Below are 12721 nucleotides of genomic sequence, written 5' to 3'. Positions count from 1 at the left end.
AACAAGAGAAGCCACCGCAATGAGAGGCCTGCGCACCGCAACAAAGAGTAGCCCCTACTCGCGGCAACTAGAGAAAAATCCGCACGCAGCAACGAAGACCCAATGCAGCCAAAAATAAATAAATTTATTAAAAAAAAAAAAGAATTTACACAACTCTTACAAAGAAAAACAATGGATGAAACAACCATTTAGGGCTATGATGACTGTTTCTTGGAGACTCTTCTAAAATTTGCCGCTTCTAATGGGTGATTTTTCTTCATCTAATTACTGACTGACTTAACAATTCTATTCTTAAAATCAAGCTGCAAAATCTTTCAAGAGGTGTTGATAAAAATACCACTTCATTAAACAAAAGTTGGCAATCATATAGGAACGTAAGGAAAGTTTTTGGGTTCTGTTTTTGTCACCTTAACTGAAAGCAAGGTTAGGGAAACTAACCCATTTTCATCAATGGCACTCCAAGCAATTACCAGTAGCATTCGTACACCCACCCTCCTTCCACATGCACCTTGTGTTTTCCAGTCTCTACCTCCTACAACTCCCCCTTTTATACCCTCTTCCTTGAGTCTGATTCTCTAGCCTATATCATGGGCACTTTTACAGATATAATTTAGCCTTCCCGTTGTACTCAAGGATTAAAAAAATTTTGCCCTGACATCTGGCAAAGTAAACAAATAAATACATTATTAACTGGAAAAGATCCACAACCAACAACTGCTTTTCCCTAAAAGATAAAGTAGGAAATATTTTTTTAAATCCCACAATCTTATTTAATTAATGAAAAGTTACCCTTTAACTGACAGGTTTGCCTTTTATTAAAAAAAATAAATTTATTTATTTAATTTATTTTTTTGGCTGCATTGGGTCTTTGTTGCTGCACACGGGCTTTCTCTAGTTGCGGTGAGCAGGGGCTACTCTTCATTGCAATGGGTAGGCTTCTCATTGCGGTGGCTTCTCTTGTGGCGGAGCACGGGCTCTAGGCATGTGGGCTTCAGCAGCTGTGGCACACAGGCTCAGCAGTTGTGGCTCGCGGGCTCTAGAGGGCAGGCTCAGTAGTTGTGGCGCACGGGCTTAGTTGCTCCACAGCATGTGGGATCTTCCCGGACCAGGGATTGAACCCATGTCCCCTGCATTGGCAGGTGGATTCTTAACCATTGCACCACCAGGGAAGTCCCCGGATAGGTTTGCCTTTGTTAATCCCCATCATTATTATTATTATCAGTATCTTCATTATGGGGCTTAACATGTTATGTTCCCAACAACATAGTAAGTGATCTACTTGTACTGTTTCATTTAATCCTCACAAGAATCCTATGAAGTTGGTTTTCCCCAAACCAACAAACCAAAAGACACTGAAGCACAGAGGGGTTACGCAATTTGCCCAAGGATATATTACAAATAAATGGCAGGGGCTTCCCTGGTGGTGCAATAGTTAAGATTCCACGCTCCCAATGCAGGGGGCCCGGGTTCGAATCCTGCTCGAGGAACTAGATCCCACATACATGCTGCAACTAAGAGTTCACATGCCACAACCGAGACCCAGCACAACCAAACAAATAAATAAGTAAATTAAAAAAAACCCCACAAATAAATGGCAGAGCTGGGACAGAACTCAGAGATCTTTGGCTCTTAGCCTCTTGGCTAGAGCCTGTCACTTTCCTAATGCTCTTGTGGTTTTATAACTTTGATGTAAGAGGTCTATTATTAATTCATTCAACAAACATCTGAGTTCTTCCAAATATCTGGCATTGTGGTAGGGAAGAGGATAAAAATAAAATCTAAAGCAGACGGACACATAAGATTACAAAAGCACTAATAACATTTGAATATAATTAACACAGTCATAAACACTATTTACAGGAGTTACTCAGTTTTCCTGGGTATCTCCCTTGTATACCGGAGGTATACATGTTATTAAACTCCTGTTGATGTTGTTTTTTTCTAAAAAAAAAAAAAAAAAAAAAGACTACTTATAAATCAATCTGGATTTGGCTGCTGAAAAGCTTCCTGGGAGATTTCTACAGTAAAAAAAGATCATGAGAACAGCTACTTCTTTACGACGGGTGTCCCTTCCTCATTCACCTCCCTTCTTGTTTCTGTGTGTCCCCCAAAGGCCCAAGGTTCCCAAACTTTTTCAGGATCAGCAACAACATTCTATGCATTAATGGTCTTACGTTTCTGAGAAGAATCAGAAATGCTCCAAGATGAGATTTCTGGCCTGTACACACATTAACTTAGACTTACTATTACCACACTAGAAAAAAGGTATGTCTCGTAAACACCAAAGGTCACCTGAGAAGAGTGCGGATCGGTAAGAATACTGGAAACTATTATCATACTTAAAAACAGATTGGCAGTTCGTTGCCCGGGCCAGTAATCCTCAGGGCTTCCCCTGGTACGGGAATTCAATCAAAGGTGGCTCAAAGAGCCATGTCAGCTTCAGTATCCATGGGGGAGAAAAGAGAAGGCCATGATGCCCAGACTAAGGAATTCGAGAGAATCTGGGTAATCTCTTGGTTAACCAACCCCAATGCCAATCATTATACAACTAGGAGAGCAGCAGGATCATGCAGGGTGAAACTAAGGCTTCCTTATATAATCCAAAACTTAGGGTCTGTACTGGGAGATCCCTTAACAGCCCAGCCAAAAGCAAAGGCATTTCTATACAAAGAAACCTCCACAGGCTGCTTTTGCTGCTAATTTCCGAGAGTTGCCTGGTATTGGTCCACTGTTACTAAAATGCGTAACCTAGTGAGCTGAGCTTATATGTCAACTTTTCTTGTGTACAATAAGGCAATTATAAAAGAGACTAAATGCTGGGTGGGAGAGGGAGGGGATATGGGGGTATATGCATACATATATAGCTGATTCACTTTGTTGTACAGCAGAAATTAACACACAACATTGTAAAGCAATTATACTCCAATAAAGATGTAAAAAAAATAATAATAATTTTCTCTAAATGAGAAATGGATCAAAACACTTAAAAGTGAATCTTTTGTGTGGCAGCTGTTGTCATGATTGCAAAAAAAAAAAGGAGACTAAATGCTGACAATCACAGATTTATCAATAAGCCATCCCCAAGCACTTTATTTTAAAAACACTTTTATAAATGCTAATTTAATTCCTACCCATTTCATTCTAAACAAGTAAATATCAAATAAATGTACTTCTTATTTAGAAGTGACACAAGTGAAAGAATTTATTATATGCACTGCTCATCTTAGCCCCACCCAAAATTTCTAGAAGAGTCCTAAGAACCTGGGGTTATTTACTGGAGAATGAGGAGGGCCAGAAAATGAGGAAATTTACAACTGCTACCATATGATAACAGAGCAAACAGGTAGTTCTTTCAAGAAAGTTAATATTTTTAATCTTTTTTTAGTTTACATTAAAAGTGGTAATGAGTTTCTATCAGAGACATCAAGGTAAACACAAAAAAACCACAGCTGCATTTCACATTCTACCACTTATTGCCTTGCCTTCATTTAACTTTGATTGATACAAACTATTTTACAATTTAAATGTTTTTCTTTAAAGCACTGGCACCAACATCAACATTTTAAATTTTAGTTCCTGCTACTTTAGAGAACCTATCAATCTTTTAAGTTAAAACTTAGTTTTAACTAAAGCTTAAAACATCATATAATACATGATTTTGTGGCAAAGGGTGAATCTGATGCCCTGGTTTAAAATGTCTTAAAAACAAGTTAAAATACCTTTTAATAGGGACACTTTAGCAAAGGGTTCATTTAGGTCTTGCTCATCCATTTGGGCGTCTACAGAGGGGGGAAAAAGATAATTATAAACAGTAAACTCTATTAGCAAGCTATCATTATCAAAATAAAAAACTGAAATTTATACAGCTATTGTATTTGGATCATTGAAAGTAGTTTTTAAATTTATCCAAGATTCAAGGGAGTGACTTGATAAATAGAAGTATTGCTTTTTCCCTCAAACACAAACTTTGAGATCTCCACCCACACTAACCTGCATACCTAAACTGCTTGGTAGGTAACAATAACATCTACAGATTTATAAATATTAGGTTAAAACTGACCTGTAGTGTCGTCACTACTTTTCTCCTTGCTTGGACTCAGAGTATCTGATAAATCAGATTCCTTTGCTCTTGCCTGGTTCTCTAAGAAGAAAAAAATAAATAAATAAATAAAAGTAGAATCTCTTTACAATTAAATAGCTTATATCAATAAAACTGCTTCAGGCTATGCGTGCTCTAAGTCTACTGGTATGCAAAATACTTTTAAAATTAACTGAGGTCACTGGATCTCTTACTTCTTCACCACTCTAGTCCAAAATGGAATGCTGGTTATTACACGTAGCTCATATTAAATTATAATGTGGATCATGATTGCTGTGCAGAGGAGGGCTGGGGCTTTTGTTCAAGGCTGTCCACTGGCCAACTGGAAACAAAAATGAAGCAAGCTTTGCTAAAGTATTCAGAGACCTGCAACAAATATAGCAAAATTCCCAGGACAATGTGGATACCGTATGAAGATGATGAAAGAAAAGGATTCTATTATATAAAAACACTAGTTAGGTTGCCTTAGTAATATTTATACTCATGATAAAGACTCTTTTTAAAAAAATCACCATTGTCTTTTATAAGAGTAACATTTAAAACAAGAAAATTAACAGCTTTTTATATCTAAAGAAAGTATTACTGTACCTGAAGCACAGGCCTGAAATTCTTTGCTTGAGTTGTTATTTCCTTAAACTCAAGGACCATTCTCACTACTTGGCCTATTCAAGCTATATTAAGATATAGCTTAAGCCCCATCACCTCTAAGGAAGTCTTCATTTCTCCAGCATGTTGCTCCTTTTTATTTATCTTCTCTGGGACATAGGGTTTTATAATTAATCATGTTCTATTTTATATCATTCTCTGTGTATACATATATCTTGTTTCCTTAGTGAGATTATAAATTCACTAAACATATAATTACTTTTTATAATGTTACGCACTTAACTATACTGTCTGTGGTAATCTGTATCAAAAATTTAAATGTGTACATTCACTTCTAGTACTTTTCCTAAGGAAATAATAGGCAACATATAGTATATATATATAAGGACGTTCATTGCAGCATTGTTCATTATGGAATGGAAAATGTCCAAGATATATTCACTACTATTAAGTAAAAGTAAAGTCTGTTAAGCCATGTATAAGATGACCCCCTTTAGACTGAAAATAGCTATACACTTAGCTATGAATTTTTTGTTGTATATATTTATTCAAGTCTAGAAGGATCTACAACAGAGATACCATGGTCATTTCTGAAGGTAGGGATGAACATTTATTTTCTAACTTCACATTGTTATATATTGTTTGAAAAATTATAGCGAACATATATTGTTTTCATAATCAACTAAATCAAGAGATATTTTTCATTTTAGAAGCAGTCAGAAACATATCTAAAACCAATACTGTCAAAATAATTAATACAATATTAAAATATAACTTGTTATGGCTATTCCATGTAAGAATACATTAGAACTTATGGCTTCACTTGTGAAATGAATGATGGATTACAAGAAGCCTTTTGCTTCCTTTCTCACTGCCATTTCTAGTCAAAGGCCAACGGGGGAGAGACAGTGAGTTTAGAATAGAAGTGAAGTCACTGATTACTGAGGTCCATGGGAATCTAATCTGTGACCTCTGGTGCATTCACAGTGTACTATAGTCAGACATTTCTGAATGTACTAGTTTTGATCACTAAGTTACAGACTCAAATAAGGCAGGCTAACACATCTTGTCTATATATAGAAAGAAAAGAAACCACTGTGGGAACAAAAAGGAAAAGACAAAAATGACTCTTTCCTAATTTTAATATTCTTGGCAATTTTATGATCAAGATATAGAGGTAAACCAAGAGGAACGTATTTTCAAAAGTATTCTTCTGGCTTAGAAGGAACTTTTATTTCCTATTTGGAGAAGTAGCCAGGAAGGTAAAATTGCCTTAGAGGTGGGACTATCTTCCATTAAGATCTTACTAGAATATAAGCTCCATGAGTGCAGGAATTTTTGCTTTGTTAACTGCTATAATCCCATTGCATAGAACAGTGCACAGTACATAGTACGTGCGCCAAATAGAGGACCATTAGAGACACAATTTTACTTTGAGTAAGAAGGCAAGCTTTTAGCAAGTCAAGTCATGGTTCACCACTGTTGTGTCCTGATACTAGAGTTATTATATGGAGGCAAACGAAATCTATTCAAGATGAAACACAGGACACAACAAATGAGTGGTAGAGTCTCTACTGTTCAAAACATCTACTTTTCAGCTATTAAAAGTCATTACTAGCTGATTTTCTGTGCAGTATTTAATCATTAAAATGCATACCAATAGTATAGAGAAGTAAATGGAAGAATGGCTACCAACATCAATACCAAAATTGTTGCCAAACTGGCAAGTCTACAATAAGGTGAATATTTTCACTATATCTTCAAGCAGACATAACGACGGATGGGCAAGACAAACACAGACCACTTCCTACACCACTGGAACCATTATTTGCAAAGAAAGCAAGGTCAAGGATCAAGGGAAAAAAAAAAAGGAGAACTAACATTTGTTGGACAACGGACCAGTGCTTCCTGCTTTATAAGCAATATTTCATTAAATTCCCACAAAATCCTCTAAGTTATATACTGTCAATCCCATCTTACAAATGAGGAAACTGAGGTTTAAAGAGCTAAAGTAAGTTGCCTGAGGGCACATAGCTAGTTACTGGTAGAACCTGGAATTAAAAGCTACTGTTTGACCTACTCTGTATTCTTTCTACTTCCACCTTGAAATCTACTGTAAACTGCAAGTTGAGTTAGGACTTAAATAGAAGGCATATGCAACTTATGATTACATTTTTCATTAGGTGAAATACCTGAAGGGAATACTACCAAGACTTGTAACAGCTGGTAATTGGCAATTTCCAACAACTGATATTTAAAATCAGTTTTAAATATCATTCCATTAAAAACATCAGCAATGAAAGCATTTAAAAAATAAAACAATCCAGCCAAACCCAAAAGAAAATACTTTATAGCCAGATATAAAGCATTTAAAATGTAATTTATTTCAGCCAACTAGTTTGTCACAAGGATTAGTGTACCTCTGCATGCTAACTGTGGGAAGTACCAGTAAAATGTTGACTGCTGATAGAAATATCTCTGGGTATATAAAACATCTGTATTATCATTCTTTTCTTTGGCCACGCTGCACAGCTTGCAGGATCTTAGTTCCCTGCCCAGGGATCGAACCTGGGCCCGGTCAGTGAAAGCTCCAAATCCTTACCACTGGACCACCAGGGAATTCCCTGTATTATTCTTTTTTTTTGGGCTGCGTTGGGTCTTCATTGCTGCGTACAGGTTTTCTGTAGTTGTGGTGAGTGGGGGCTACTCTTCCTTGCGGTGCACGGGCTTCTCATTACAGTGGCTTCTCTTGTTGCGGAGCACGGGCTCTAGGCACGCGGGCTTTAGTAGTTGCAGCACGCGGGCTCAGTAGTTTCGGCATGTGGGGCCTAGAGCACGCAGGCTCAGTAGTTGTGGCGCACGGGCTTAGTTGCTCCGCAGCACGTGGGATCTTCCCGGACCAGGGATCGAACCTGTGTCCCCTGCATTGGCAGGCAGATTCCCAACCACTGCGCCACCAGGTAAGTCCCTGTATTATCATTCTTAAAGGATGTATTCTATTCACTTGCATGGACTTACTTGCCATAATTTATTTAATAAATGCCCTTATTATCGGACACTTATGTTTTCCTTTTTTTGCCTTTAAAACAACACAAACAAATGCCCTTGCACATTGGTCCAATTTGTTCCTTAAGATAAAAACTTAGAAATGAAATTGCTAGGTCAAAAAGCATGTTCTTTAAAACTTTCAATACATGTTTTATAGCCAGATTTCAAAAGGAAATCATAACATTTTCTTTTTCAATAATGACATAACATAATTTCAAGGAAATATATTCTAATTCAGAATGCATTAAATAGAAGCACTTGGGTAGCAAGATACTTTTAATTATAAGAAGCACTGATTTTTTTCCAAGGCTCTACTTCTACATCAAAGTGTTGGCTATTTAACCAACTAATCTGAATAGGTATTTAGATGGTGAAGTAAAAGCTATTTTAAAATCTGTTCTCATCTCACTTTAATAAGATGAAATAAATTGCCATACGTACTAAAAATAGTTCACTGTTCTGAAATTCAATGCCTGTTTGCCAGAACAATATTAGTGACGCATATTTTATGCATTCTTTCCCCAAATATGGCATCTGCCATGCACAAAATTCCAAATGGAAGCCACCAGATATATGAAATAACACTATCCTTTTAAATATTTTTAAAAGCCAAATGGATCCAGTTACTTTCATAAAACAAAATGTAATGAAATGGAGTATTGCAAACTTTGATCACTCATTGTTTTAGCTAACCAAAATGATTGTCAATTTAGTTTTAAATTTTATACGGGTATGTTCTTCTGATGAAAGTCCTAGAATGAATAATGAGCATATCCCACTAAATTTATTTGCCCAATTTCCCTATATATAAAAGTGACTTGACAATACGATGCTTTTAAAACTCACTTTTCTTCTCTAAGCCTGACAATTGTAACAGAAAAGAATCAACAGAATAAATTACTTCAAGCAATTACAGGACTGTTCATTAAAAAATATAAGGTTCTACATAATCACTTTTGTTTAAGTCAAATTGAAATGCTAACAATTAAGATAATATTAAATATCATAAGGACTATTAAAGGTACGATAACCAACAAAATGGAACTGCAAGCATTTTTCACCTGTTTCAAAAAAGATTTACATTGCGTTTGATTAAAATTTTGAGATCAAAGCTGAAAATAATGCTGGAAGTGAGACAGAGAGATTGCCACAAATCTTTAATACCTAACAAAACCTATTCCAAGCATTTAAAAAAAACCCACACATATATACCCACTTAAAAAGAAACTTTCTGATGAACATATCCTTCTTAAAACAGAACTCCAACTATTTTATATTATTATCTGATATTGTCACTGCATTGCCATTTTGTGAGCTGTAAGACATAAACTGATGGTTAAAGTACTATGACCTTGGAAATGTATACTAACCTTCATTATCCAAAAGAGTCGTCAAAACCCACAGAAAAATGCCACAGAAACCCACAGAAAACGAACCTTTTGAAAGCTTTGTTTCTTCTACCACTTTGGTTAGATGCCCCTCGACGATCAGCTTCTCTGCCAAAGAAAATAAACGTTACTATCCAAGCCCAAACTGAGTAGCAAGCACTTCCCTGAGCTGGGCAGTGTAACACATTCCATGACCAAATTTAAAGATGATGACATTACTCCCATGACTAGGCTTGAACAAAAACTTGAACCTGGAAGGGGAACTAAGAGAACTGGAACGATACTAGAGGAATCAGGTTAATGCAGAAATCCGAGGGTAAGGGAGATGAACTGCCTTCAGTTTTCATTAGCTTTCACATTATTTTAAAAGCCTTGAACTTTTAAAAAAGGACTCAGAACAAACAAAGCAACCCTCTTTAAATCAAGGATATTAAGTTGAAATAAAGGAATTCTGAGAAGGTATTCCATTTAAATAAAGAAGTAATACAAATCATATTATATCAAGTTTACTTTTCCCTATTGACACAATTTAGCAGAGATGCCTATATGACATGTTTCAGTAAAATGAATAATTTTAGAAGAGCTAATTATTGAAAGAAATTAAAAAAATTTTTTTTGCTTTTGTTTTATGGGGGATTCTCTGCAAATGTATAATGTAGTTTCTTTATAATTTATTTAAAGTCAGATTTTCATATTCTGCCTTTCAGTCAGGAGGATAATATATCTATTCTGTATACACCATTATCTGATCCTATATGTCACTTGGTCTCCTTCATTTTACACTTTTGCAGAATGTGAAATAATTTCTCTATTCTATCCTTTAACCCACTGCAACTTGGTCTACACCCATTACTCAACCACTGAAATGGCCCCAAGATCACTATAACCTATCTGCCAAAGCCCATGGTTCCTTTTCTTAATTTTCATTTAACATAGGCTCTTTGCAGCATGTGGCACTGTTTGCTCCTGCCTCCTTGAAAAATAGGAAGTCGAAGTAACAAATTTAGATAATTTTAAAAGGCATTAACCCTACAAGATATGTAACATAAGCTGTCTTACCCATCCTCTGTCCTACTCCATTCCATTCTTGAAAAATCACTTCCTACAAACAACAACTTTTAACTTTTAGCCATTTCTTCTGGTATTTACATTTATATTTCTAAATAATACATTGCTATTTCTTAATTTTTCCATTTTAGGCATTATTTACTGACAATCTCTTACAGATGATTATGCTCTCATATCCTATTATCATCCTCATAAGAGTTACATTTTGTCCATCTGTAATCAGTATTTATATTATGACCATTATCTATACCTGAGTCATATAATATGCGATAATTATATTTCTTTTCTTGTACAACATTTACTATTTTGGGAACTTACAATGCCCTCTTTTGTTTTGCTAATTTTTAAAAATATATCTCAAACACAGCCCAAGTTCTTATAGAACCATAAAACTCTCAATATCCTCAAACATATCAGGCCATCTATCACATTATATATCCCTGTCTCTCCCTTCTCCTGGCCCTTTAATCTTCCTGCTCCAGTCTGAGCTGTATCCTGTACAAGATCCCCTGCCCCCAGATTCCAAATCTTCCTCTTCCTGTTTTATTCCCTTGTTTTAGTGTAATATATCCTCTGATAATTTCCTGATAAGGGGTGGATAGAAGGTAAATGTTTTGTAATTTGTTCCTCTGAAAATGTTAGTGTTCTACCCTCACATTTGACTGGTTTGACAGATACATAATTCTACAGGACATAATTTTCCTTCAGAATTTTTAAAACATTGTTCCACTGTCTTCTAGCTTCAAACTGGAAGGTGAGTCTAATGCCAGTCTGACTCTTGTTCCTCATTATGCACTGCAGAAGCTTCTTGTGCTCAGCAATGCCTGGTTTGCCTGTCCTTTCTGGGCACCTGAGAAGACTGCACATTCCAAGTCCCTAGCACTCAGGAAGGTCCATGTGACTGGTTCTAGCCAGGGCCGAAGCATTTAAAAGAGAGCACAGTAGGATTTTCATATACTTGTTCTCCCCCCACTCTAGAAACCATGTGTTCAGATTAGCCTAGATTCCTGAGTAACAGTATAGAGCAGCGTGTTCTCCCTCACCATGGACATGTAGCATAAATGAAAAGTAATGTTTGTTGAATTAAGCCATTATGATTTCAGGATTTATTTGTGGCTATATTATAATTTAGATTATGATTAACAATACAGTATGAGATCCTTTGTTTCTCTCTGGCAATTTTCAGAATCTTTTCTTTATCCCTGGTGTTCTTAAATTTCATATACCTCAGTATGTGGTCTTGTTTTTAAAAACTGAGGTTAAATTCACATAGTGTATTAATTTTAAAGTGAACAATTCAGTGGCATTTAGTATATTCACGATAATATGGAAGCACCAACTTCATCTAGTTCCAAAACATTTTCATCATCTCAAAAGAAAACCTCATATTCATTAAGAATTTACTTCCCATCCTCCAAAATCTCTTACAACTCAATTGATCATTTTATATTTCTAAAATTAGTCTCTACTCTCATTCCCTTTGTCCTTGTGTCCTATGTCTTTTATAATATTTTACTATGAATGGATCCATTCACCATATTTAATCAAAAGTTTACTGCTTCCCTTTTAAAACTCTTTTCCTTTGACTTCTAGGATACTACTCATTCCTACTTCTTTTATGCGCCTGCTCATTCCTTCCTTCTCAGCTTTTCACTGACTTTCCTTTATTCTATGATCTAAATCTGTATGTACAACTCAACAGCAAGAAAAAAAAAAAGACAAAAAAAAATCTGATTAAAAATTGGGCAGAAGATCTGAACAGATATTTTTCCAAAGAAGAAATACAGATGGCCAATAGGTACATGAAAAGATTCTCAACATCACTAATCATCAGGGAAATGCAAAGCAAAACCATAATGAGATATCACCTCACACTTGTTAGAATGGCTATTATCAAAAAGACAAGAAATAACAAGAATGTGGAGAAAAGGGAACCCTGGTACATTGTTGGTGGGAATGTAAATTGATGCAGCCACTATGGAAAACAGTATGCGGGTTCTTCAAAAAATTAAAAATAGAACTATATGATCCGGCAATTCTACTTTTAGGTATTTATCTGAAGAAAACAAAAACACTAACTTGAAAAGATATATGCACACCTACGTTCACTGCAGCATTGTTTACAATAGCCAAGATAAAGAAACAACTGAAGTGTTCATCAATGGAGGAAGAGATAAAGAAATTATGGTAGGTATACATAATGGAATATTATTCAGCCATAAAAAAGAATAAAATCTTGCCATTTGTGACAATATGGATGGCCCTCAAGAGCAATGTGCTAAGTGAATTATGTCAGACATAGAAAGACAAAGACCATATGATCTCTCTTATATGTGGAATCTTTAAAAAAAAAAACAAAACAAGCTCATAGATACAGACAGCAGACTGATGGTTGGCCAGAGGAGGGGAGTGGGAGGTGGGAGAAGTGAATGAAGGGAACACAGGGTTTAAAAAGGGGGAGGGGAGGTAGGCAAAATGTAGACTTCAAAAGCCTCGTGTGAAAAAAGTGATA

At 35.8% G+C, this 12721-nt stretch overlaps 1 protein-coding gene across 39 annotated transcripts in view; it reads right to left on the bottom strand.

Moving 5' to 3' along the window:
- Positions 1 to 12721, bottom strand: part of LOC118904105 (sarcolemma associated protein) — a 155833-nt gene that overhangs the window by 25714 nt on the left and 117398 nt on the right. For 28 of the 39 annotated variants that reach the window (XM_036869894.1, XM_036869892.1, XM_036869902.1 and 25 more), the window contains 3 exons: positions 9190 to 9249; positions 4061 to 4141; positions 3720 to 3779 (listed from right to left, as the gene is read on the bottom strand). In XM_036869894.1, coding sequence (XP_036725789.1) covers positions 3720 to 3779; positions 4061 to 4141; positions 9190 to 9249 — 201 coding nt within the window. Of the gene's footprint in view, positions 1 to 3719; positions 3780 to 4060; positions 4142 to 9123; positions 9250 to 12721 lie in introns of all 39 variants that reach the window. The other 11 variants (XM_036869887.1, XM_036869885.1, XM_036869900.1 and 8 more) reach the window with 1 other exon arrangement.

This window comes from Balaenoptera musculus, chromosome 11, assembly GCF_009873245.2.
Source record: "Balaenoptera musculus isolate JJ_BM4_2016_0621 chromosome 11, mBalMus1.pri.v3, whole genome shotgun sequence".
In the NCBI taxonomy this organism is placed as follows: domain Eukaryota; kingdom Metazoa; phylum Chordata; class Mammalia; order Artiodactyla; family Balaenopteridae; genus Balaenoptera; species Balaenoptera musculus.
This window is presented reverse-complemented; position numbering and strand designations above follow the sequence as displayed.